Here is a 27,445-nt window from a genome sequence, read left to right on the forward strand (position 1 = left end):
ACTTTTTGTAACGCGCATGGATAAGTAGACACGTTGGTCCTTTACTAACGGGTCGGACCCTTTAGTCGACTGGTTAACGTTGTCGGAGCGGGCGATACAGGTTCGCGTCCCACAGCCGCGGCAGTTCCCGTGGTTGCCCCCCGAATTCGCGGCAGTGGTGGGAAGGTGAGACCGTGAGGTCATCGGAAGCGCGTGCGCCTAGAGGCGTGAGGGAGCTGATATGCTGAAGCGCGGGGACACGCTTCCCGAAGGAGGGGGGTAGTGTAACGTGCATGGATAAGTAGACGCGCTGGCTGACGGGTCGGACCGTTTAGTCGACTGGTTAACGTTGTCGCTTGCGGTGCGAGAGATACAGGTTCGCGTCCGACGTGGCGACGGTTCCCGGGCTGACCCCCTGAGTTTGCTGCATTGGTGTCAGAAGTGGGATGGTGAGACTGTAAGGTCATCGGAAGCGCGTGCGCCCAGAGGCGTGAGGGAGCTGAATGCTGAAGCGCGCTTCCCGAAGGAGGGGGGTAGTGTAACGTGCATGCATAAGGAGACACGTTGGTCCTTGACAAGCGAGTCGGGCCTTTTAGTCGGCTGGTTAACGTTGTCGCTTGCGGAGCGGGCGATACAGGTTCGCGCCGCGGCAGTTCCTGTGGTTGCCCCTCGAATTCGCTACATTTTTATTGTTTTACATGACAGTGACTTGCAAAACGCTAGAATGAATGAAGCACAATTATGTAGGCTATGCTATCCGTTTAGGCAAAGCAGGTTGACGTGACAGCATCGTAACACATAAAAGGTGTAGCTTTTAAAGGCCGTGTACATCCCTCGATCGACATTATGTGACCGGCCCACTGAAAAAAGGTGTGAACATGTCGAACCCGTCATAGCCCCCAGCACTTCTCTAAACTCACTGGTGCTCATGGTAAATGTCCCCAGTACTTTTCAAAACAAACTGACGCCCCCGGAAGTAGGATGGTGAGACCGGGGCCACCGGAAGCGCGTGCGCCCAGAGGCGTGAGGGAGCGTGTATGCTGAAGCGCGGGGGGGACGCGCTTCCCGAAGGAAGTGAGGGGTAGTGTAATGTGCACGGATAAGTAGACTCGCTAGCCCTTGGCTAACGGGTCGGACCCTTTAGTCGACTGGTTAACGTAGTTGCCCGTGGTGTGGGAGACCCGGGTTCGCGACAATATATATAATTAGCATATATGTACAAAACGCTATATAATTCATGGAACACGAAAACTAAGGGGGATAATTCTCAAAATTTGCATTACAATTGTTGGTAGTCAAGAGCTTTGTGACCCACATGGGTACATTGAGGCTATCACAGTCATAGTGTAACGTGCATGAATAAGTAGACACGTTAGCCCTGGGCTAACGAATCAAACCTTTCAGTCGACTGGTTAACGTTGTCGCCCGCGGTGCGGGAAATACGGGTTCGCGTCCCGGCTGTGGTGGTACCCGGGATGTCCCCCCCTCCGAATTCGCTGCAATACGTTAGATGGTGAGTGAAAATAAAACAAGAACAAAACATCAGTCTTCATTCGTCACAATCCCAAATGTCGAATTTTCATTGTATTCAGGTGAACTGATTCAACTTTTGATTTTTCTTACCTGGATGCATCAAGCATGTATCAACACATACAATACGAGACTTTTTAAGTCACCCCTGTTTCCTCTAGATGGCGCTACAGAGACCAATGCTTGTGAGGTCAATCAATCAATCAATCAATCAATCAATCAATCTGCATTTTATATAGTGCTTTTCTAGCTGCAACAGCCACTCAAAGCACTTTAAAATTAATTAATTCACACTGAAAAATCAGTCTGAGTCACGGCCCCACAGTCAGTCAGTAAAACGGTCGTCTACCCAGTCTGAGTCAATCCCCAAACAAACAGCAAAATGATAAGAACATGAACACATCATTTAAACACACAAATCAACAATTTGAACACATAGTAAAGTTTTAAAAACAGTCTGCAATGGTTTTATCTGTCTCACTCTCTGTGTGTGCGTGTGTGTGGTGACAATATCATAGTTTTTGCAATATTTCATTATACATAGGCCAAGACTTCAAGTACAGTTAATGCTAATTTATGAGGACTGGTTTGTAATTGTAAATGAAAATGTTAATGTAAAGTTTCTGTAAAAACAAACCCAACACTTGGCACAATCTTGATCGCTATCAACCATGGCAACCATGTTCTTAGACCACATTGTCTTCCAACTGTAGTTAGCATGAATGTAAAATATTTCAGGCTGAGTGGTATTTATTAGAAATAACTCTGAATTATAACTTTCAAATGTGAATAGCCTGAAGCTTCTGAAAAAAACATCTGATAAATTGAGTGTTGACATTTCATTATTGACAACTCAGCTCGAAGGCTGAAGTAAATGTCTCAAAGCCAAAGTAGGCAACCTCTCAAATGTAATGCAGTTCATGCACTGAGACCTACATGTCACTTAAAAGTTCCCAACTTTGATTGGATACATATCTTCATTCCAGGTTCCAGTGTAAAAAAGGGGGTTTTCAAACTATGTCATTCTCTGGTTTGGAACTTTCTGCCAGTGTTTCTTTGAACAATCTTTTTTTCTCCAGATTCTCATTTGCCTTCCTCCTCTTCTCTTTTTTCCTGTGGATAGATTCTTGTTTCATTTTAAGAAGTTCGCTGTGTTCTCCTTTCATTTCAACGTCAAGTTTCTCTCTCATAATATCCCGAGCTCGTTTTCTGTTGATTTCTACAGATCGGGTTTGATGGCACTGAAAAGGAAAGTGATGCAAAAAGAAGAAAGGAATATACGTTAGCAATAGACTACATCTGTGTTTAGACCATTCATGTATTGATAGAATGACATAAAAGACGTATAAATATTAACCTTCACTACAATACCAGTGGGAATGTGCTTGAGTACCACACAGTTGCTGGTTTTATTGGTGGCCTGACCACCAGGGCCAGATCCTCTTACAAACTGCTCATCAAGTTCGTCTTCATTTAAGACAAGAAGGTCAACAGAGTCCTTTTTACCTGCCGTCAAAACAAATGCCAGTCCAACGGGAGGCAGTCTCAACAGTGGGGACGTACTTCGACACCGTCCCAGTGAAACCTCCTTCGACAGATTAAACACACATTTGATGAGGGGTAAAAAAGATGACATCTCCTACCAGAGTACAATGCGCAATTAGGATGTCTCAGTTTTAAAAAGTAGAAATGATCCAAACCAACCGTTACAAAATGGACTAGTTTTTTTTCTTGCTCTATGCTTCCTTTGTCGATGCCTTAAACGACTTCTTTGTTGGTTCATTCTTTGTTGGTGCTTTCGATCGCTGTCGCCACTGTATGTTGGTTAGCGGTACTGCAAGACCGTTTCGTAAACTGTCAGTAGGAGGGGGTGGAGCAATGGCACAGTGAAGATAACGAGATGTCAGTTGCGTAGCTCTCTCATCCATCGCTTGTGTTTCATGACACGTAAACTATTTTTGAACCGTTTGCGTGGGTTTGTTGTAATTTTGCTCGGGCTCAAACCAAAAAGGCTTGAAGTAACAAGGTCGTTCGGTGAAAAGTATTTGCGCTGTCTTTGTGCGCATTTGTGTGAATTACCAATTAATTTGTCAAGGTCATTTTGTGAAAATAATCCCCGTTTACTAATTATGTAATCACTCCAAAGAGTGAAAAAGTTGTCACCATGCAGGCATTCGCGTCACATGTATGACTCTAAACTTATATTTATTTTAAAATATTTGCCTACAAAACGATCATAGCTGTCCTGTAATGATTTTGTGCATTTACACACAGTGAAATCGTATGCTCTATGTATGTCTATGTCTATAAATTACGTTAACAATTCTGTCACACACTCACACCCGGGCATACTGTCAGCTATGCTATCCGATATCAAGATGATGTTCAAACAAGTCTTTCACAAGATCTGTTATTTTTTGTTTTGTTTAGTTTTTTTGCCGAGGTCTTGAATAAGGAGACATTTCAAAAGGGTGGTACAATGCCAGTTTTTAAGAAGTTCCCTTGGTATTTTTTTAACACGTCGTGGACTGCAACCTACATATAACATCCAGTAACCCAATGACCAAATGAGTACAAGAGTTTTCTACAGATATGTAGGCCGTGATCATCTCTGCATCTTTGTGTTTCCGAGGGAAACTGTTGCCTTTAGTTTTTCTTTTTTTTTTGTGGTTCAGAGGGAAAATTTTGCCTTTGCATTTTTTTTGTGGTTCAGAGGGAAAATGTTGCCTTTGCATTTTTTCCCTCCTCCTGACAAAAGTGTCTAATTTTCTCCTTCACAAGGTAGCTTTTCAGGAAACATTTGGGGGGAGTTGTGACGACACTATCATATAGTCATGTAAACATGATTATGTGGGCCTTTGCTATTTTTCGACTCACCAGTATTCTGTCCCTCGTTGTTTTTACGCGAGCCCTTGCGCTATGGAAATACTGATTCTATATTACACCGACAGGGCGTTGTATCTAGGACTGTTTGGCGTATTATGTTGCTTTCGGTCGGAGACAAGTAAACGACAATCACTTCTCTAATCTGTGGGGATGTCTTAATCAGTCAGTCTCACTTAGAGGAATTGGTCATAGGAGGTACAATCTGCCAGTTTTGCGTTCACCCCTTGGCCGGTTCGCTTAAGTTTCTGTAGCATGTTACTTGGCACAGATGAATGTTAAGCAACAGCCTGCAGAAGCGCAGTTATCCTTATTTTGGTTTCATGATCATACATCACCGTGCTCGGGTCTGCGGAAATACGTAGCTGGTCGTGATGCCGGACCGGACGTTTCACCAACAGGGGGCGTCCGACTATCGAGCGAGAGAACGCCGCCGGCTGAGTGGGCTGACTGACTGACTGACTGTATCCGCTGGATCGCGTCTGCGAGGACTGAAGTCTTGTGGTGGTGACGACCCAGGAGCGTCAAGTCAGGATGGCGAGCCTTTATCCACATTTTTGCCGTAAACCGGATTTTACAAAGCGGCAGGAACTCTTCGAATGAGATCAACCCCCAACTCTCCCCTCATTAGGCGACCGGAGCGACAACACATGTGAGGGTAGCTTTCATATTCAAGGGCATTTACCGGGGTACTCTGGCCTTTGTGTCGACTGAGAAATTTCAGCGTGTTTTTGTAGGCTCACAATGCCGTGACGAGATTTTTTTTCCAAAGAAGAGCAGGAAAGGTGCAGTCTAATCCAACGGGAGGCTGATTATGTTTCTTCATGTAGCGTTACACAGACAGCCCTTTCCTGCTCGAAGGTGGTGGGCCAAGCGGCAACGTTAAGGATAGTAGTTATTGAGTCTGGCTACGTTGATCTTAAATGGCATTATTTTTGCTTTGAGTCGTATACAGTTTTTTTTTAATCTACCCACGAATCTACCTACGACTGATTTGTTCAAAGGACGCCGTCGGTGTGCCCCCCCCCCAAGAAAAAAAAACCCGAAGAGAAAAGGCCGGTGAAGTTTGGTTTGGGGAGTGCTGGGGCTGTTCCGTGGTCGGCGGTGCATCGCCGGTGGGCAGGAGCAGGTATGTGATGAGCATCGCAAGCCGTCAATTAGTGATTACCATGCTGCCATGTTGCTAGGTAACTAAATGACCGACTTAGTGTAAAGATGGTGGGTTTACTCTAGGTCACATTCAGTCTAGTTTCCATATTTTCCAAGGGATTCTCATCATTGGTTTCTCGATACAAATATTCAATGTAATCTACAGTGTTTGACACATTTCGGTTCAGAAATGATTAACTTTTTCTCCCCCCTCCCTCTTTCTTCCCACGGTGTCGTCTGATTTAGGCCTTAAAAGTCAATGTAGGCTATTATCCGTCCCGCTGACACCGTGGTTAATTATTTCCCTCTGTCCATATTGCATTTACGAAACAAATACGTTTATTTTAATGTAACATTAGCTGCCGAAGTAGGCTTGAGTGACTCATAATTAGGCTAACCATTCAATGGAAATTTTTCCATTATGTTGTCGTGACATTGTTGCTAGCTATAGCCATGAAGCCTGTTGGGCTTTTCACGGCTGACGTTTTGTCACATTAGCAGCATTCACTGTTATTTTTAAGAGATACCAGTTCATTTTCCCGTTTTAATTTTTTTTATTTACTGTAGTCACTTGTCAGACTATAGTAGGAAAGGCTGTTCACTCACCTTGGTGTTACCAAGCAGAGCACATCCAAATTCTTATAGCCAACTCTTGGCCAATCAAGCAATTCAATCAGTGGCATATTTGAAGGAGGGAGCAGCACTGCAGTTTGAAAAACCTCACTGTAACTAGCTTGATTCTCTTTCCTTCAGGCTACTGTGCTTACGTTTTATTCTGAGCTAGTTCTCTGTCTTTCCTTGATACTTTGAAAAGCACTGTGTCAGTAGGCATGACAGGGTGTAATCCCCTACTTGGCTTGTTGAAACTTGCACTTCACCAGTAGTTGGTATGGTTGGTGGCGTTGTGCAACTGCTCCTAGCATCTTTTTACACAATGATCTTGAAGACTCTTGAGCTTCACGTGTGTCGTTTTCTCTTACCGTGCTGTCACCATTCTTACCGGGCTGTCACTATTTTGTTGCACTGTGAAGTTAAACTAGGCTAAACCAAAACCTGAAATGGTAAAGGCGAGGAGCAGACTACATTCTTTTCTAAATTGAATTGAAGGGCTGTGTCGTTCAAGAATAAGATTTTGGCTGTTTACAAATGGTTCCATTCCAACACAGCCCATTGTGCTTTTAGGCCTCACGTTACAAAGCCTCCACTATCTTCCACTTTTCTGGTGTGAAAAATGTGCAACAGCCGCTGCTGGAAAAACAACAGATGAGTTCAGCTGAAATTAGTGTGGTTTCCTTCACCGTGTTCCCCTTTGTGTCTTGAGTAACTACGTGGTAAACACCCTTGGCTGAGCTGACTGTGTGTTCTTCAAACAGTGGAGTGTTGCTGTGATAACACTTGAGAGCAGACTGCTTGAGGTTGAAGACCATTGATTAAAGCCATCAACACCAAAAATATTCCCTTGACCTATGACAAAAATCTTTCTCTATTGACCATGTACAGCCGTCGTGACATGTGGGAAATGCTTAGACTGTTCACAGATGCTGTGCGATGATCTTAACTTTGGTAATGACCACTCCACTGATGTTTGCTGAACCAGTTTTTTTGGCTGATAGGGACTTAAGTCTCTTTCTTTACCTGTCCCCATCAGATGATGCACGTTATTGTTGAATGACATAACCGCAGCAGTCGACTAGGCCTATTATTAGGTTGCTATTTGGATAAGGCCCCTTTTCCATGTTTGATGAAGCTGCTCTGTGGGTTAAGGCTTTGTAGACAGTCCTCCTCTTGCTTTGTAAACAATCTACTACTACTACTACTACTTTCGGCTGCTCCCGTTAGGGGTCGCCACAGCGGATCATCCGTTTCCATTTCTTCCTGTCTTCTGCGTCTTCCTCTGTCACACCAGCCACCTGCATGTCTTCCCTCACCACATCCATAAACCTCCTCTTTGGCCTTCCTCTTCTCCTCTTCCCTGGCAGCTCCATATTCAGCATCCTTCTCCCAATATACCCAACATCTCTCCTCCACACATGTCCAAGCCATCTCAATCTTGCCTCTCTTGCTTTGTCTCCAAACCGTCCAACCTGAGCGGTCCCTCTAATATAATCGTTCCTAATCCTGTCCTTCTTCATTACTCCCAGTGAAAATCTTAGCATCTTCAACTCTGCCACCTCCAGCTCCGCCTTCTGTCTTTTCGTCAGTGCCACTGTCTCCAAACCATATAACATAGCTGGTCTCACAACCATCTTGTAAACTTTCCCTTTAACTCTTGCTGGTACCCTTCTGTCGCAAATCACTCCTGACACACTTCTCCACCCACTCCAACCTGCCTGCACTCTCTTTTTCACCTCTCTACTGCACTCCCCGTTACTTTGGACAGTTGACCCCAAGTATTTAAACTCAAATGCCTTTGTCACCTCCACTCCTTGCATCCTGACCATTCCACTGTCCTCTCTCTCATTCACGCATAGGTATTCCGTCTTGCTCCTACTGACTTTCATTCCTCTTCTCTCCAGTGCATACCTCCACCTCTCCAGGCTCTCCTCAACCTGCACTCTACTCTCGCTACAGATCACAATGTCATCCGCGAACATCATCGTCCATGGAGACTCCTGCCTGATCTTGTCCGTCAACCTGTCCATCACCATTGCAAACAAGAAAGGGCTCAGAGCCGATCCTTGATGTAATCCCACCTCCACCTTGAACCCATCTGTCATTCCAACCGCACACCTCACCATTGTCACACTTCCCTTATACGTATCCTGCACCACTCCTACATACTTCTCTGCAACTCCTGACTTCCTCATACAATACCACACCTCCTCTCTCGGCACTCTGTCATAAGCTTTCTCTAAATCTACAAAGACACAATGCAACCCTTTCTGGCCTATTCTATACTTCTCAATCAACATTCTCAAACCAAACATCGCATCTGTGGTGCTCTTTCGTGGCATGAACCCAAACTTCTGCTCGCTGATCATCACCTCTCCTCTTAACCTAGCTTCTATTACTCTTTCCCATATCTTCATGCTGTGGCTGATCAACTTTATACCTCTGTAGTTGTTACAGTTCTGCACATCGCCCTTGTTCTTGAAAATCGGTACCAGTATGCTTCTTCTCCACTCCTCAGGCATCCTCTCACTTTCCAGGATTGTGTTAAACAATCTAGTTAAAAACTCCACTGCCATCTCTCCTAAACATCTCCATGCCTCCACAGGTATGTCACCAGGACCAACTGCCTTTCCACTCTTCATCCTGTTCATAGCTGCCCTCACTTCCTCCTTGCTAATCCGCTGAACTTCCTGATTCACTATCCCTACATCATCCAACCTTCTCTCTCTCTCATTTTCTTCATTCATCAGCCCCTCAAAGTATTCCTTCCACCTTCTTAGCACACTCTCCTCGCTTGTCAGCACATTTCCATCTCTATCCTTGATCGCCCTAACTTGCTGCACATCCTTTGCAGCTTGGTCCCTCTGTCTAGCCAATCGGTACAAGTCCCTTTCTCCTTCCTTAGTGTCTAATCTGTCATACAACTCACCATACGCCTTTTCCTTTGCCTTTGCCACCTCTCTCTTTGCTTTACGCTGCATCTCCTTGTACTCCTGTCTACTTTCTTCATCGCTCTTACTATCCCACTTCTTCTTTGCCAACCTTTTCCTCTGTATAATTTGCTGTACTTCCTCATTCCACCACCAAGTCTCCTTGTCTTCCTTCCTCTGTCCTGATGACACACCAAGTACCTTCCTAGCTGTCTCCCTCACTATTTCTGCAGTGGTTGCCCAGCCATCTGGCAACTCTTCACTACCACCCAGTGCCTGTCTTAACTCCTGCCTGAACTCCACACAACAGTCTTCCTTCTTCAACTTCCCTCATTTGATCTTCGGCTGTGTCTTCACTCGCTTCCTCTTCTTGGTCTCCAAAGTCATCCTACAGACCACCATCCGATGCTGCCTAGCTACGTTCTCCCCTGTCACCACCTTGCAGTCTCCAATCCCTTTTAGATGGCACCTTCTACATAAGATATAGTCCACCTGTGTGCACTTTCCTCCACTCTTGTACGTCACCCTGTGTTCCTCCCTCTTCATGAAATATGTATTCACCACAGCCATTTCCATCCTTTTCGCAAAATCGACCACCATCTGTCCTTCCACATTTCTCTTCTTGACTCCATACCTTCCCATCACCTCCTCATCACCTCTGTTCCCTTCACCAACATGTCCATTGAAGTCCGCTCCAATCACCACTCTCTCCTCCTTGGGTACCCTCTCCACCATGTCGTCCAACTCACTCCAGAATTCTTCTTTTTCATCCATCTCGCACCCAACTTGCGGGGCATATGCGCTGATAACATTCAGCAATAAACCTTCAATTTCCAGCTTCATACTCATCACTCTGTCTGACACTCTCTTCACCTCCAGCACGCTCTTGACATACTCTTCCTTCAGAATTACCCCTACCCCATTACTCCTCCCATTCACACCATGATAGAAGAGTTTGAACCCACCTCCGATACTCCTGGCCTTACTCCCCTTCCATCTGGTCTCTTGCGCACACAGTATGCCTACCTTTCTTCTTTCCATCATGTCAGCCAGCTCTCTCCCTTTACCAGTCATAGTGCCAACATTCAAAGTTCCAACTCTCACCTCCACATGCCTACCCTTCCTCCTCTCTAGTTGCCTCTGGACATGCTTTCCCCCTCTCCTTCTCCTTCGCCCAACAGTAGCATAGTTTCCACCGACACCCTGCTGGTTAACAGTACCGGTGGTGGTCGTTGGTAAGCCGGGCCTCGACCGATCCGGTATGTAAGTCTTATTTATGATCCGCATATTTGATTTGGCAAAGATTTTACGCCGGATGCCCTTCCTGACGCAACCCTCCCCATTTGTCCGGGCTTGGGACCGGCACTAAGGATGCACTGGCTGGGTTTTGCTTTGTAAACAATGATGTTAGGAAAAACCATGTTGCCCAGTCTCTGCCTGTCCGCCACACCCCTCTCTCTCTCCATGACTGTGCTGACCATCTAACCAACATTGGATGCTGAACAAAAATGAAGCCTCACATACTCCAATGTGATGTGCCATAGTATAAATGACTGACTCAGGTGTGAGACATTGTTCTCTTGCTTGTAAGAGAGGAGAACCGGTAGACGGCATTCTGCACATGCTTTTGCCGTGGCTGGGGCTGGGACTCAGTCTAGTTTTCCCTGTGGGTGAATGCATGAGTTCTAAGCATGACAGTTTTACTCATGGGCAATTGCAGTTTTCTCTACTTGAAGAAATAGCTTGGATTATTTTGACCCAAGCTCTGTCTAATCAGTAGAGTATCCGGAGTTCGAGGTCAAAACGTTACCCGTTGGGCTGGCTTGGAACTCAATATATAAGTATGCATATATGTAACTCTAATTGATGGTCACGGCATTTGTATGATATACAGTGCTGCTTGAAAGTATGTGAACCCCTTGAGCAGTTTAGATTTTTCTGTTGTTTTACCATGATTTTCTTATTTTATCATCACCAGTTTTTATGTATGAAATGTCAGATATATGTTTATCAGTTGCATGTACTTGTTTAGTGGGACTTGTTTAAGTAGCCCAAAAACTACATGAAACATGGAATTAGTGTATGTGCAAAAGTAAGTGAACCCCCAGCTGCATTGGTTAAGTCAAGCAGGTAACAGACTCGGGTGAAACACATTTGGGTGCTTAATTAATCATTTAAGCAGACCAATGAAATGAGACATCCTTGGGAAAGGGTTTGGCCTTGCACTAATTAAAAGAGAGAGGAAACCAACCAAACCACTGTGGTCTCATACAAATCAACAATGCCGAGAGCAAAGGAGATATCCGAGGACATGAAGAAGAGGGTAGTGATAGCCCATCAGTCTGGGGAGGGATATAAGACCATCTCCAAAAGATTCCAGCTCCATCCATCCACTGTAAGACAAATAATTTACAAATGGAGGGCCTTCAACATGACAGCAACTCTGCCTAGAAGTGGACTCCCATCAAAACTATCTCCCAGAAGCACCAGAAAAATAATAAATCAGGTAAAGGCCAACCCACACATCACCTCTAGAGAGTTGCACACCTCTCTGGTAGCATCTGGGACAAATGTGCATGCGTCTACAATCAGACGAAAATTGAATAGCCATGACATTCATGGGAGGGTTGCTAGAAGGAAGCCTCTGCTCTCAAAAAAGAACAAAGCTGCCCATTTCAACTTTGCCAGAGAGCACTTGGACAAACCAGAGACCTTCTGGAAGTCCATTCTCTGAACAGACGAGTCCAAAATAGAATAATTTGGTCACAATCAAAACCAACATGTTTGGAGAAAAGCCAACACTGCATATGAAGAAAAGAACCTCCTCCCAACAGTGAAGCATGGTGGTGGAAATGTGAAGGTCTGGGGCTGCTTTTCTGCTTCTGGACCTGGGCGACTCCATATTATCCAAGGAACCATGAATTCGCCGGCATATCAACAAATTCTTGACCAGAATCTCCTGCCATCAGTCAGGGAGTTGAAGCTGGGACGAAAATGGATTATGCAGCAAGACAATTACCCAAAGCATTCCAGCAAAACTACAAAGGAATGGCTTCAGAGAAAGAGGATTCGTACTCTGGATAGGCCCACTCAAAGTCCGGATCTTAATCCAATTGAAATGTTGTGGCGAGACCTGAAGAAGTTGGTACATACCAGATGTCCCTCCAACCTCTCTCAACTGGCTGAGTTCTGCAAGGAGGAGTGGTCAAAAAGCCCCATAAGCAGATGCGAGAGACTGGTTAGTGGTTACAGAAGACGTTTGGTTGAAGTAATGGCTGCAAAAGGAGGAGCCACAAGCTACTAATACAAGGGTTCACATACTTTTGCACATGTTAAATTTTCAGTTTTTGTGAAATAAACTACCTTTGTTGAATTAAATAATGAAAATATATCTCTTTTTGTGTGTGTGTCCATTAATTGGAAGGTGTGCTTTACAAATTGGGATTTGGATGTATGTGTAATAAGCTTATTTTAATGTTTTTTACAAAAACAGTGACCATGTCTGGAGGGTTCACAAACTTTCAAGCAGCACTGTATGTATACGATCGGCAGTTTCGGTCATTATATATCTGCTGTTTATAAGGGTGGGGATACCTGCAGTCAGCGGAGACAGACAAAGTCACTTAGATGAGTGTTGAAATATTTCTCCTACTAAACTTGGTCCAGATGAACTGATTGAACTTTCTGAGATTCATGTCATTAAATGTATGACCATTGATAGCCTAGTTCATTTTTATTCCCTCACCATCTGCTTTGTTTATATCCTTTTTTAAAATTTATTTAAATAGACTCCTTTAATCTGAAGACCCTAAATTACTCTTAAGGTAGATAATGGTCTAATTATCATGGTGATTTTGCTCTTTGAATTAGTCCTACAAAACATTGTACACTGTACATTGTTTCAAGGTAGAAAGTGTTTGAAGATGGTGAGCTAAGCTCAAGTGTCTAGTGCAGCAACTTATAATGCAGTGTTAGTTGGATCCGATTCGCAAGCCGCATGCGGCGCTTTGATGACTACATTGTGACCCTTTTAAGTCTCCAGTTTTGCATTTTCTAGCGCTTTTTAACCAAATATTTCACCAGATATTGTCTGAGACACTTGCAGCAGTAACGTTCTGCTGATGAATTTGTGGCAGACTAGATGCAGCAAGAAGGTCCTGGGTTTGAGCCCCGGGCTCTTCCAACCTTGGGGGTCGTCCTCTGTGTGGAGTTTGCATGTTCTCTCCGTGTCTGCGTGGGTTTCTTCTGGGCGCTCCGGTTTTCTCCCACAGTCCAAAGACATGCAGGTCAGGTGAATTGGCCATACTAAATTGTCTCTAGGTGTGTGTGGGTGTGGGCGTGGGCGTGGGCATGGGCCTGGTGGCCTGTCCAGGGTGTCTCTCTGCCTGCTGCCCAATTACTGCTGGGATAAGCTTCAGCATCCCTGTGACCCTGAGAGCAGGATAAGCAGTTTGGATAATGGATGAATTAGTCCTACAGGGATATGTTCTCTATGCTATATTTTACGGTTTCATATGCAAATGCTGTGATACTAGTAATCCATCCATCCATTATCCAAGCCGCTTATCCAATATAGCGTTTTATCTAGACACCCAAAGCGCTTATCAATTAGAGTTACATATATGCATATATATTGTGATGTTTTTTGATAATCAGAATGAATAAAGGTTGACTTATCATCACAACTTGGCCACTCCAACCTGGTCACCAAATCAGTGTTTAGACTCGTTCACCCGACTTTTTTTTTTTTTTAGCTGTAAGCTAATTTTTTAAACATTATCTCCAGTCATAGCAGTTACCTTTCTTGATCCCTTGTCTGTTGCTCTCCCTTAGGTTTCTTCCATTTTTTTTTTCCTGACAATGTTTTTCTTGTGGAGTTTTTCCTCATTTGAGTCAAGGGTCCAAGGACAGGCTCTAATTGTAAAGCCCTTCAGGACTACCTTGTGATTTTGGGCTATGACTTGACTACCCTTGACATCACAAAAATACTCACAGCTACTGCAATATTTTTTGTTGCACACCAGATATTTTGGAGTTTGTGGAGGCTAACATGGGATAAGCGTCTTTGCTCATTTTCTTCAGTTAAATTAAAATATAGATTTTTACTGCCAAAATACTTCACCTTAGAATTACAGCCAGCATGATCAGCTGGGCTGTTGATAGTTATGAAATTTTTATTCATTCCTAGGGTCTTGGACAGGAAGTCGGATAGTGATGGGGAGATTGAAACTTCATATTCAGGTGTCTTTTTGATTCGTGTAGCACAGGAGAGAAACCAACTCATGTATCACACCACAGAGAGAAAATGAATGGAGGTAATGATTAATCAGTCAATGCACAGTCAAAGATACAGGTATATTTTCACGTGTTTTGTTCCTTGTGCACTCATTGCACTTGCTCAATAAAAGCGACCCATCATGTTCTTACTGCCAAGTTCATAAACAAAGAGGAAATGCGATGTGTTAATTTTCTAATGAGTGTGTACAATATTTCTACGTGTACCCATGTGTGAGGCAGATGCTTGTCAATTTTAATGCCATTCATTGTAATTCTCTATAACCAGAGTTATCTATTTTACCATTAAAGTCAGCCATATGTTTTACAGTTAGAGATGTTCATGAGAACCTTTAAACAGTAAACACCAAAAAACAGTCAAAATATATCGATATATGTTGTAAGTGATGATGATTGGTGAAATCTAATCAAAGCCTGTAGCTTTCTAACATGTCCCCCAATTGCTTTTGAGTTTTCAGTGCTACGTAGCTTCTTTCTTGCTGTAATTACTTTTTCCTGTGTCATTTAATTTAAGGGGGATTTGTCTCAAAATTGGCTTTTAATCGGTATCTGTAAACCCATAGCCATTAACAATAGCAAAGCCACTTGTCTATGTAGCAATTGCATAATCACATTTGAGCTCAGGAAACAAGACACACTTCCTGTCAGTTATAATTCTAATGACATCTGTGGCTGGCTGCTCATTGCCTCTTTTGGTACTTTTCAGATGTCTGTAATATTCAAGCTGATTGAATGGTGAAAGATAACTGGGGAGAAAAATAAGCACAGCGCCAGTGCACAAACGCAATCAAAAAAGCTAAATGATCCTTTATGAGGAAACTAACTACATAGTAAATGAGCCACAAGATAATGGTGGTCATGGTACAGCTTCAGCTAATATGAAAATGAACTGAACATCTTTTTTTGTGTTGATTTATGTTTGATGTAGTTTTGAAGTTGTTTTTTCAATGATGCAATATCAATAAGTTGTAATGATTAACTTTATGTGTGCTTATGTTTGGGAATTTTCTCTATGGGAAATATAGGATGACCTGGGATGCCTTTATTATCGTTGTGTGTCTAGTTGGTAAAGCTGTGAAGAATTTCACACTGTGCTTCCAATCAGTTACAGAGGAAAAAACAGTCTCAAAGAGGACTGAGAGTCATTGGGCTTTGCTTTAGATCAGATTCTGTAGCCTGTGGGATCTGAACTCTTGCATCCTACTGCTGCACACATTGCCATTTCCTCAAGGTGAGGAGGTAGTGTAATCTCTATAGGCAAGCTGATAAGGTGCAAGCTGATGGTGCCAGAGATAGAATGCATTAGTCGAGCTGGAGTACCGTTGTTAAACTGTGAAGGGTTGGTTAGGCCTATCTCATTTTACAACTTCATGTATGAGATTGCTCACATTCCTTCGTCTTGTCTATGGAACCAATCGTTGTGAAAAAGCCAGTTCGGGCTGGCCTTTGCTGTACAAGTGTTTTTCAGATTTCACACAACTTGTTTGTTGTTTGTGCAGCATTTTGTTTTATTTACTGTGTTACATAGGCTAACAGATAATGGATTCTATAGGTGGACATGGAACGGAGCTCTAATTTGTTCCATGTCCATAAATCATAAACATACTGGATATCAACACAGAATTCCCATAAAGTATTGCTAATATCTTTGACAGTAAAGTCTTAATTCTTCTCAGTGCAAACATCTGAGAGTTGTTGTTAGTTGTTGTTGTGTTTACAGTCACTACTTGGTCAATTTTAAATTAAACTAGAACATTTTTATTCAAATTTTAGTTTTCTCAGCTTATTGGTACATAGTCTGGTTTTCGTACTCTTTGCACACCCATAGATTTAAGGTTAGTCCCCTATATAAAAAGTTATCTCCTTAAGTCATCCCCATTCAACTTTAGTGGAATGTCTTTAATAAAATATCTTATGGTAGCCTATTTTTTTCTTTTCCATTGCCTTTCAGAGGAGCCCTTCCAGTGGTCTGCCATTTGTTTTGGAATGTCAGTCCCATTTATTTATTTATTTAGTTCTAGGTTGTCAACCAAATCCATGGGCTTTTTCTGATTCGTTTAAAACACTACATATTAATCTTGGCTTTCAGTTGTGCTTTATGCTACAGATAAAGATGTTCACGTTTACAAATGTCATTTGAGCAATTAAAATTAAACACAAAAATAATTAAACTATGTGACTAACGGTGGATTTGTCCTTTTAAATAAACTGTCAAGCTCTCTGTGGCTCAGCGGATAAGTCATCATGGCTAAGATAATAGAGTATTTGCTAAACAAATGATGAAACATTTCTCATCACTAGGCACCCCGATGGTTTAGTCAGATAACGTTAGCCATGTTGGCTCAGGGCTAAAGCCAAAAAGTGATCTTTGGAAAAAAAAAAAGTGTCTCACTCCACAGAGAATGGAGCCAGCAGGGTACAAAGACCAGGTTTTTAGGAATCATTAAAGGAACTTCATATTTTATCTATCACAGGAAATCTTCAAAGATCCATGGCATAAATAAAAAAATTAGGTCAAGGTACTGATATTGACTTGTCTGACAGCATTTTTTTTTTCATGACAAACATTCATAAGCTTACAGTACTCAAACTGAGATACCAGATTTAAGTTGAATCAATTCATCAGGATAGCCAGATGAACTGATTCAACTTTCTTGATTTTCTTACCTGGATTATTGAGCATGCATAAAGACACCAGATCAAGTTGTACTCACCATCTTTTACTATGATAACCATGCTTTTAAACCCATTTACAACACCTGTTTTCAAAGTATCTCCAGAAGTTTCTTTTGTAGCTTCCCCAAAGTATCTTTTAAAGAAACTTACCTTTTTAGATGTTTTTCCTTTTCTAAAATTCTTGGATTTTTAAGTCATGTTTTTCAGTTTCTGCTGACACCTTAAGGCTCTGTGAGGGACTCACAGGTGACCTTTAACTTCAGCAAAGTCATAATCCTTTTCTTTCTATTTGAGAGAACAACTTTTTTCCCCTTTTAACTCCTTTACCAGGCTGTCAGGCATGACAATATTTTGAATGAGCCTCTGTCAGGTACCGTGGTAACATATATATATATATTTTTTGGTGTGGATGTTTTCCCCCTTTTTCTCCACAATTTTATCCAGCCAATTACCCCACTCTTCTAAGTCTTCCTGGTCGTTGTTCCACCCCGTCTGCCGATCCGAGGAGGGCCACAGACTACCACATGCCTCCTCCGATACATGTGGAGTCACCAGCCGCTTCTTTTCACCTGACAGTGAGGAGTTTCACCAGGGGGACGTAGCACATGGGAGGATCATGCTATTCCCCCCAGTTCCCCCTCCCCCCCGAACAGGCGCCCGGCCGACCAGAGGAGGTGCTAGTGCAGCGCCCACGACACATACCCACATTCGGCTTCCCACCCACAGACATGGCCAATTGTGTCTGTAGGGATGCCCGACCAAGCTGGAGGCAACACAGAGATTTGAACTGGTGATCCCCATGTTGGTAGGCAATAGAATAGACCGCTACACTACCCGGATGTGCCCCGCTAACCATATTCTATGTACCTAACCATATAGCTTAGCTGCTAACACTCACCCCCCCCACACACACACACACACATGCATGCACACATACACTCACATACACATGAACACAGATCATCCCAAACTCGGGTCCCTCAAACAAAATGGGTAGTGCTAATGCTGCTGCTGAACGGTTGACAGGAACCACATAAGTACAGTCTGTACCCACACATCCCTGATGAGCCAGTTGATTAATGGCACAACCCTGCTAATGCTCCCACTGTGTTGTCTGGGAAATACAAAAAATAAAAAGTAAGGAGAGGAAGTGTTTAAACAGGCCTGCACTATGTTCCCATCTATTTGGGGGACCATTTTATTTCCAATCGGTGTGGGGACTACCATACAAAGGAAAAACTTCTTTTTTTTTTCTTTTCTTCATAAGCTGCTTAACAATGTCCCCTTCGTGTCCTTACAAAAGTTCATAGAACATTTCAGTCTTTTTTTTTTTCCCCTGGGGAATGGGTGTGTTGGTTTGCAGTGATAGTTTACAGGGGTGCTTGGCACAAGGGACTCTTGGACACGTCATCTCTGTCAGCAAAGTACGAAAGCAAGGAAATATACGACCGTGCCTGCTCAGCAAAGCAAAGTCCTAAATCCCCCGTAGATATTTGATTGGCTAATCTAATCAGCAAAGGCCATAGTCTGCGCTGGAGAAGAGTTGATGTTGCTTCTTCATTTCAATTGAATGTGTTTCTTGGTAGCATCCCCTCCTGTCTGCATCTGGTGTGTGAGCATTGATTTATTTAGTTTGTACGACTGAAACCAATTTTATGATGATTTGGGGGGGGTGTCCTGTTTGATGCGGAACCCTATGTATTTTTAACTTGCATACAACCCTTTTTTGTGTCCTGTCTCAGGGTACAGTGGTAACAGCACTGCATATGTCATTCTCTTTTAATGTTTGTTTGCGTGTTTGTTCTGTGACCCGTCCCCTCTCCTTCCCCTGCGGTGTGTGTCTGTCAGCGCTCTGACTCACACAGATCATTTAAAATGAAAGCGACAGCACTGCTTCTCGTCACTTTACCCACACTCCTCGTTCTATTCCACTGGCTGCAGACGCCTGATTTCTCCACGGCTAAAAATAGACACCTTCAGACCCGAACTCCTCTCCCCTCCACCCCTCCTCCAGCCCTTTCTTTCTCTCCCTGAGTGCAGGCTTCCATTGGGACTCTCGTCAGCATTAAGACCGCTCTTTGCCAAAGGCTTCTCTGTCATTGAAGTGGTCTCGCATCTCCATTCAAGGTCTCTCTTGTGTGTGTGTGTATGTGGGGGGGGGTTGCATTTTTGTGTGCATGCATGCATGTGTGTGTGGTCAGCTGCTGTGGTTTAAAAGTAATACGAGTTTCTGATAATCATAGGCTCTAGCTATGACAAGAAAATCCTTAGGCGGTAAAGCCTGCCCTTACCCTCCATTCAAGTTCTGACCTCAGAACCCATAGAAATATTAGCCAGTGTCTCAGGATGACGAGAATCCTTAAAGGTAGCCATTTATGGTCAGGATGTGGGAGCGCATTTTCTCTGGTCACTGAGTTGAGCACTTTTTGGCAAGACTGTATCAGTTTTAGTGCACAAATGGGTTTGAACTATTTGTCAAGGCACTGAAGATGGTCTCAGTTTTGTAATGCAAGTGCTTATTTTGCTGGTAGTTAATTTGCCCAGTTGCACGGCACGTTCTTCATGAGCACCATCCCATTCTGTGAACTGTGTCAGTTGGACAGCGAACTCATTATGACTCATTGATCCAAATTTCTTTGAATGGAAAACCCACAGATAGCTGATGAAAACACTTTGGAACTGATGGAAGAGGCTAATGTGTCGCTCAAATGTATTGAATTAGGTGATTTTTTAAATCCACTGGGTTGGTTGGCAGACTAGTATACAATAACTAGGCAATGGGCTGGTTTGTGGTTATGTTAGTTACTGTGTTAGTTGATACAGTAGCGGTACTGCATCACTGTGTAAAGCAAAAGGACACATTTATAACCATTGTGAATAGTTCACCTGTGGCACTGTGAACTGAAATCTCTCAGGATGAAGACTGATTTTCAGTACCAATTAAAATACAAGGATCTAGGTTTATAATAAGATGAGATGCAGTGCCTCAACTAATGGCTGTCTCCCTCCCAGTCTTTCTTTCTATTTCGCTCTCTCTCCTCTGTGTAGTCCCTTACTCCCTCTTCATTTCTTACTGCTCCTATATTTTTTCTGTTTCACTGATTTTTAGCTCTTTTTCTGTCTCGGTAGCTCTCCAGCCCTCTCAAATCTCATCTCAGTTTCCTGAGTATGAGAAAATCAGACTCAAAGGCTTGGTCCTTCTTAGGGATTCAATAGACAGAATATCTGTTTCATACGTATTCTCCTATACATCTACACATTCTTCCCACACTCATGGTTAGATTAAAAAAAAAATAAAAAAAACCCTTAAAAATCCTTGGTGTGCTTAAGTCAATGGAGCGCTTTATAAAACCAGTAAGGTTTTAGTTTGATTGGAATTGCTCCTCACTAACCCGATAGGGTAGAAGAGCTGTGGTTTAGCTTGTTTTTATGCATCCTTTTTTATATCAAGGTGGGCAAGGACATATAGTTGCAACTTGAAGTTAAATACGTCCTTTTTTATGTTTTACCTCAAAGGCAAAAAAGATGGTAGAAGCTAGAGCTTAGTTTGACAGGGCAGCAATAAACTGCTTTTGTACCTTGGCTTGTAACTGAAATACGTTGACGTCATCTTGTTAACTGTGTTTAGAAAATTTGGACTGTACTGTAATATTTCACATCTAATTAACATTTACCCGCTTAGCAGATGCTTCTATCCGAAGTGACACTTACAAGAGAGTCAGCAATTAGTAGATGAAATCGAATGTTACCAATTGATTTGATTTTATTGTTAGGTTTCATTTTGTCTCGTGATATATTGTTTATAAGGGGAAGAATGGAATAAAACAGAACCTTTATTTATTGAGGAGAGATAAAACTACCTGTCGTGCTGGAGCCTGTATTTAGGCCCGTGTTAATGTTGCTTAGATGCAGCGGAGTGCGGACATGCACGCTGCGGTGCTCAGATAGTGATGTAATCAGAGTGGAGGGGAACTGAGTGGGTGAGAGGGAAGGAAGGCAGAAAAAGATTGAGCGAAAGTAGAGACAGGAGAAACAGGAGAGAGAAGCATCAGCCCCCCGGTCTCCGCTTTCCTTGTTACACTGACTTCATCTTGACGACCAATAAGGGAAAAAGAGCCTCCTGTGTCGCCATGGTAACCTCCCGTCCAAGCGATGATGGAGAGGATAGGGGCAAGAGAGAGAATACATTTTGCCCTCTGGCAAAACATTTTTCATGTATTTTTTTTCCCATAATATAACGCAATTTATAATTTCTCTTCTGTATTGTCATAGTCGTAGTTGTGGGCAAATCAGTTCAAACTCGCCGCTTGTCTACGGCCACATTGTTTAGTGTTTGAGCTTCTTCATTGTAAAGCTTTCGGTTTTTAGAACTGGTAAGAAAAGCCTGAATTTATTCAGGACCCTTAGTTTCCTGAATTCGGGATCATATCACAAGATTTGGTTCTACAGTGCCTATCTATAAAGTTTTTATTTCAAAGCATTATGTCTAAGCAGTGTTTCCTTTTCTTTAACCTTTTCCCTTTTTTGATGGCATGAATACTTCTCAGTTGAGTTCACCCATTAGTGTTTGGTACCCTGGGATCTGTAGATGCTGTGGGTGTTCAGCATATCTTTTGATAAGTTTCCAATCACAAAGACTCATTCTGAAATTTTGATGTGCTACAACTGAAGAAACATGGATGCTGGCTGGCTGAGTTGTTGCAAGCTCTTCAGTATTTACAGTGAATCAACTACTCCTACAACTCGCACACGATACTGTCGCTGGAATCAAATATTAATGCCATAGGTGCCACTAACCTAAAATGTCAGCGGTGTCAGTATCAGGCCAAGATTCATCTGGAGCTACAGGGGCAGGTCTATACATCATAATCAAAAAGACAAAGAGCGTGTCATAGTATATTTAAAAACAAGTTTGAAGAATTGTGAGAGACTGCAGAGGGTGTTTGTACAATATTTGTACCATTATTCATCAGTCGTTTCCCCCCTGGTCTTTGAGGTGTGCCCATGTCTTGCACTTTCGGTCTACTTGTAACTGGTCAGTTATAGGCAGCACAATATCACTGTGACCTTAATTTTAATCAGCGTTCTGTTGTTAGCATGCTTTTTTTTCTTTTTTTTTGAGAGAGAGAGGCTGGTATCTCCTGCCCTGGCCTGGAGTGCTTGAATTTGCTAACCGATAGACAAAAAGGTAGTGCGGATGTTTTTTCTTTCTGGCGCTGGCGTTCCCTACACAGATGTTTCTGCCTGTCTGAGCATGCCAACCTGACGGAATGACAGTTAAGGAAGTTTTCATGTAGCCTCCACACTTAACTAATTACTTGAAGTGTAATAAAGGGTCATCTAATTTTATGTTTTGGGGAGTATTGTGTTGATTAAAGAGGGACTTGCAGTGTAACAGCTTCATTTTAAAAAATGGTGGCCTGATGAGTGCCACATGACCATGGACGGATTAATGCACGGGCCGACGGGGCCCGGGCCCCAGGGCCCCAGGGCCCCGCCCTTCTGGGGGCCCCCAAGATTAGCAAAATTACGTCCTCTGAAATCCGCCCAATGATTACCCCTTCTATAAATAATCATTACAAGAGGTAATGTCGATCACCAGGGTTTATATAAGACATGATTTCACTAGAATTCTCAATCATGGTGGCAAAATATTTTTCTCCAATTGTATGCCAAAAATATTCCTGTATTATTTCAAATATGAATGTACAATTAAATGTTATAGGCTACACATGCAAACAAAACAAAAATCATGAAAAAATTAAAATAAATTGCATCATGGGCCAATAGATTTGCTCTTGACGATCATGATTCACGTTCAAGTACGTAGCTACGTCATTGTAGGCTATACAAAAAACAAAAATGGAGAAGAGGCGTTATGCTAGTGGGTTCCTTAAAAGAAAAACAAAACAGGAAAAAGTTGAAAGACAGGCGTCGGGCACTATTCGTTGCTGTTGTATCACGAAAAATCACTGTCACATCATGATTGGCTTGCTGATAACTTTTTTATTTACTTTATCATTCACGCGTTTTCCAATATTGATACCAAAACGTGTATTCCAATTATTTTCGGTGCTTGTATAAATTGTTGGCACATGTGAGGTGTGTAAAATGCTTTTTATAATCTTGTAACCTTACTGGTTATGCTAAGCTAATTAATTCCTACTCAATATGGGCGCAGCCATATTTAATGTTTATGTCAGTAGCCTATACTGTAGTTTGTTACACGGCTTTGTTGAATACTCGATTCTGATTGGTCAATTGCGACATTCAGCGGTGTGTTACTTCTTGATAGACACCGCTGCTAGGTATAACAGACCGTTGCTATGCGTAGAACGTAGAAATCTAACGTAATCTGGATGAATGGAAGCAATAGCCTACAATACTTTTTAAATAAAAAAAACATTTTTTGTTATAGTTTGTGGCAAATTATTGATTTATTTAGTAAGTAGCCGTGTAACAAGCGGGATAATGTACAGCAAGCCGGTTATTATTACGAAATAATAACCGGCTCACTGTACATTATCCCTTACATATTCAATGCATTCTGGGAGGTAACGTTAACGTGACGTTTGCACGCCTTAGCAGTTAGTGCTGGTGATGGGTGAAATAATAACAACAACAACAACAACAATAATAATAATGTAACGTTTTGTAGGTCCTTTAATAATATCACATGCGTTGTGTTGTTTCCGGTGATTACTGTAAGTCACATGACTAACCAAAACTGCTTGGTGAAATTGCATTCAGACTCTCTGGTGTTGTTATAGGGGGGCCTCGTGAATTATTGTGCCCCGGGCCCCAGATTGGTTTAATCCGTCCCTGCACATGACCCATAAACAAATGATGGCCCTACTCTCAGCAGTCTGTAATCGCCAGCACATCTGGGAGCTGGTCTCAACAATAATTTGATGGCAATTCTCCTTCATACTGGATTCTCTTACAAATCATCTAGACTTAGAGTATGAGTCTGTTTTGCAAGTGATACATCAACTGTTTCCTTGTCCCACTGGTTCGGAACTTTGTCTGTGGTGAGTTTAGTTGTGCTTTGAGATTTTGCTCGAATGTTAAAAGAGCAATGTCAGCATTATTGTCAGGAGTTAATAATAAGAAAGAAATGGATATCTTTCTCTTGAGCTTTAAGTTATTTAGTCTTGCGATAGGATTTATTGATCCGATTGTCTTCAGATCAAGACAATGTGATAATGTGAAGAGTGATAATGTTTTTCTTGGATGATCAATACAGGACTTATGTGACTGTGCCTCTGTTTAAAGCAATTACTAATGTGTTTTTTTTTCTTTTAAATTTTAATTGTTTGCATTGTGTTATGTGCTTTGCTTTCTAAAAGTCTATAATCACAGACATTTTAATGATTAAAAGTTTATCCATCTGAATTATTACATTGACTTCCACTATTGTAATTACTGCTATACAATTCTTCCATTATGTCAATATCATATACCATTTCTGTTCCATAAACTGTACTGTTGTTTCTCTCACTGTGTCCCTCTGTGAACAAGGTTCATTTTCAGAAGCAGTTCTAATTTTCATGGCTATAGTTGTAGTAGGAGGAGGGGGGAGAGGAGGAGGAGGAGGAAGGTGATGGAGGAGATGCTCACAGGGTGCAGATTATTTTTAGATTTCCCCTTGCAGCATAGTGATGAGTAGAGAACAAGGGCAGGTTTGTGCATTCTACCTTCTCAACCTGTGGAATAGCGTGTCAAAGGGACAGGAAGGATGGTGACCTTATTCCAGAGAGGATCATGAGAACTTGCTCAATCGGTGTTCCAGGAGTTTGGCCCACCTGTGCAAAGACAGATTTTCAATTCATAATTTGGTTCTGTTTTTTGTCGACCCTTAACTAGGCTGTTGTCTAACACAAGTTATTGTTATCATTTCACAGAACTACTAATAAAGATGTCAGGGCAGGTGATTACATTGTGTTGCGTCCATAATTGGCCTGAGAATATCTGTTAATTTAAGTAGGACAATTTATGTTCACATTTCTGCAATATGGACTCTGTAATGGAGCAAAAGCAAAATTTGGGTTTATGTATCAGGTAAAATCACGTTTCCATTTATCATCATCAGTCATGTTTCTTTTGTATCTTTTTAATGAAATTTGCCTATTTAAACATTGTGGTTTTAGTGCAATCTTGATTGCTTTTAAACCTAACATGAAACATTCAGTGTAAATATAAAAACAAGCTAACTAACATTATGAGGATGCGCAAGAAGGAATACTACAATAAAGAATTAGAGACCAATAAAAACAACACCAAAGGTATATGGAATGTGTTGAATAGTATTATTAGAAACAGATCCAGAAGCCCAAGCTGCTCTCAGTACTTTACAGGTAATGGTAAGACTATAAATAACATGGAAGATGTGGTCAATGGCTTCAACAGATTCTTTGTAAAAGTGGGCCCAAAACTGGCAGAAAAAAAAAAATCAATGGCACACAAACAATCACAGGAGGGGAATGATGGTGATTATGGGGACAGAAATCCAAGTTCAGTTTTTCTTAGAGCGGTAGATGAGAAGAAAATTGGGGACATTGTAAACAAATGCAAGAACAAAAAATCTACTGACTGGAATGATATTGATATGACAATAGTTAAAGTAATCGAAGGTATTGCAAGACCGCTAACCCACATCTATAACATGTCCTTTCAATCTGGTAAAGTTCCAAGCAAAATGACAATCGCAAAAGTCATACCCGTATCTCAAACCGGAGATAGACACCAATTTGCAAACTACAGACCGATTTCATTATTGTCATAATTCTCCAAAATATTAGAAAAACTATTTGTTGCTAGACTAAACAAATTCATTGTGAAGCACAATCTGCTGACCGATAGCCAGTACGGGTTTTGACCAAACAGATCGACATCTGGCGCTCATTGAATTAATTGAAGAAATAACTAATTGTATAGACCAAAAAAAGTTTGTTGTGGGAATATTTATAGATCTAAAAAATTTTTTTTGACACTATTGATCACAATAGATTAATGGATATACTGGAAAGGTATGGTATCAGAGGGGTGGTGCAGAATTGGCTAAGAAATTATTTAAGTAACAGACAGCAGTTTATAAAGATGAGAGAACATAAATCATCATGCATGGATATTACTTGTGTTGTACCCCAGGGGTCAGTTTTAGGTCCAAAACTGTTCATTCAGTACTTAAATAATATGTGCAAGATATCAAAAACACTGGAATTTGTTTTATTTGTGGATGACACAAATATATTTTGTTCTGTAGAGAATTTACAGCAGCTCTTGTATACACCACAATAGAAATGGAAAATTAAAACAGTTTTACAAAAACAAATTATCCTTAAATCTGGACAAAACAAAGTTTATGTTGTTTGAAAATTATTAAAATAAACACCAAAGTAAAAGTAGTGACTGACAATGTCCAACTAGAAAGAGTGTCCATCCATCCATTATCCAAACCACTTATCCTGCTCTCAGGGTCACGGGGATGCCGGAACCTATCCCAGCAGTCATTGGGCAGCAGGCAGGGAGACACCCTGTACAGGCCGCCAGGCCATCACAGGGCCTAATAAATATAATTGATAATTAATAAAATATATCAAAATAGAGTACATGAAAGCCAATTCCTAGGTGTGATACTAGACCACAAAATCAGCTGGAAACCTCGCATAACATAATGTGCAAGCAAAACTGGCAAGGAGCATTGCAGTCATGGGAAAAGCCATTCTGGATCATAAATCATTGCACACTGTATTTTCCATGTATTTGACCATATCTGATCTACTGTGTGGAGGTATGGTATAACACATACAAAACCAACCTACAACCATTATGCATGCTACAAAAAAAGAGCCGTAAGGATAGTCAACAAAGTAGGATGTCGTGAACAGCCAAAGTCAGGTTTAAAGTCAAGTGCCTTGAAGTTAAGAGATTTAGTAGAATTTAACACAGCACAAATGTTCAAAGCAAGAAACAATCTACTATTGAGTAATATACAAAAAATATTCCCAGATAGAGAAGGGGAATATAATTTGAGAGGGAAATTAAACTTCAAGAAATTATGTGTTCATACAACTTTGAAGAGTATGGGCATTTCAATCTATGGGGTAAAATTGTGGAACAGTTTGTGCAAGGAACTCAAAGTACAAACATTACACAGTTAAAGAAGAAGAACGAAGGACTGATTATCAAGAGATATAAGGATGACAAAGCGTTGTGTTAACTGTAAGTTTTATTTACCTCTAAACATTTCTTATTAGTTTTTTTTTCATTCTTCCGTTTTTATCTATGACACTGAGTGGATATTTGGGTTGTACGTAGCACTGAGATCTGTTTATTCTTGGTACATGACATTAGGATGTGTTTGTTGTTTTTTTTTCTCTTTCATTCAT

At 41.7% G+C, this 27,445-nt stretch overlaps 2 protein-coding genes across 4 annotated transcripts in view; one reads left to right on the top strand and one right to left on the bottom strand.

The window, feature by feature from the left end:
- Positions 1-1,541: 1,541 nt before the first annotated feature.
- On the bottom strand, positions 1,542-3,253 carry mtrfr (mitochondrial translation release factor in rescue). Its single transcript, XM_056292397.1, has 2 exons — positions 2,867-3,253; positions 1,542-2,750 (listed from the first exon to the last, which is right to left on the bottom strand). The coding sequence occupies exons 1-2, from the start codon at positions 3,143-3,145 to the stop codon at positions 2,520-2,522; spliced, it is 510 nt and encodes a 169-aa protein (XP_056148372.1). The 5' UTR covers positions 3,146-3,253; the 3' UTR covers positions 1,542-2,519.
- A 1,603-nt stretch (positions 3,254-4,856) lies between these two features.
- Positions 4,857-27,445, top strand: part of LOC130123885 (membrane-associated phosphatidylinositol transfer protein 2-like) — a 75,814-nt gene continuing 53,225 nt past the window's right edge. For all 3 annotated transcript variants that reach the window (XM_056294994.1, XM_056293613.1, XM_056294197.1), the window contains exon 1: positions 4,857-5,521. The gene's annotated coding sequence lies outside the window, so the exon portion shown is untranslated. The remainder of the gene's footprint in view (positions 5,522-27,445) is intronic.

Source organism: Lampris incognitus, chromosome 1, assembly GCF_029633865.1.
Source record: "Lampris incognitus isolate fLamInc1 chromosome 1, fLamInc1.hap2, whole genome shotgun sequence".
NCBI lineage: Eukaryota > Metazoa > Chordata > Actinopteri > Lampriformes > Lampridae > Lampris > Lampris incognitus.

Bases quoted from the DNA above. Each gene is read 5' to 3' on its own strand.
- mtrfr (XM_056292397.1), bottom strand. From the start codon at position 3,145: ATGTCATCTTTTTTACCCCTCATCAAATGTGTGTTTAATCTGTCGAAG. The intron at 2,751-2,866 runs GTTAATATTTAT...TTTCCTTTTCAG, and splicing joins CCACTGGTATTGTAGTGAAG to TGCCATCAAACCCGATCTGT.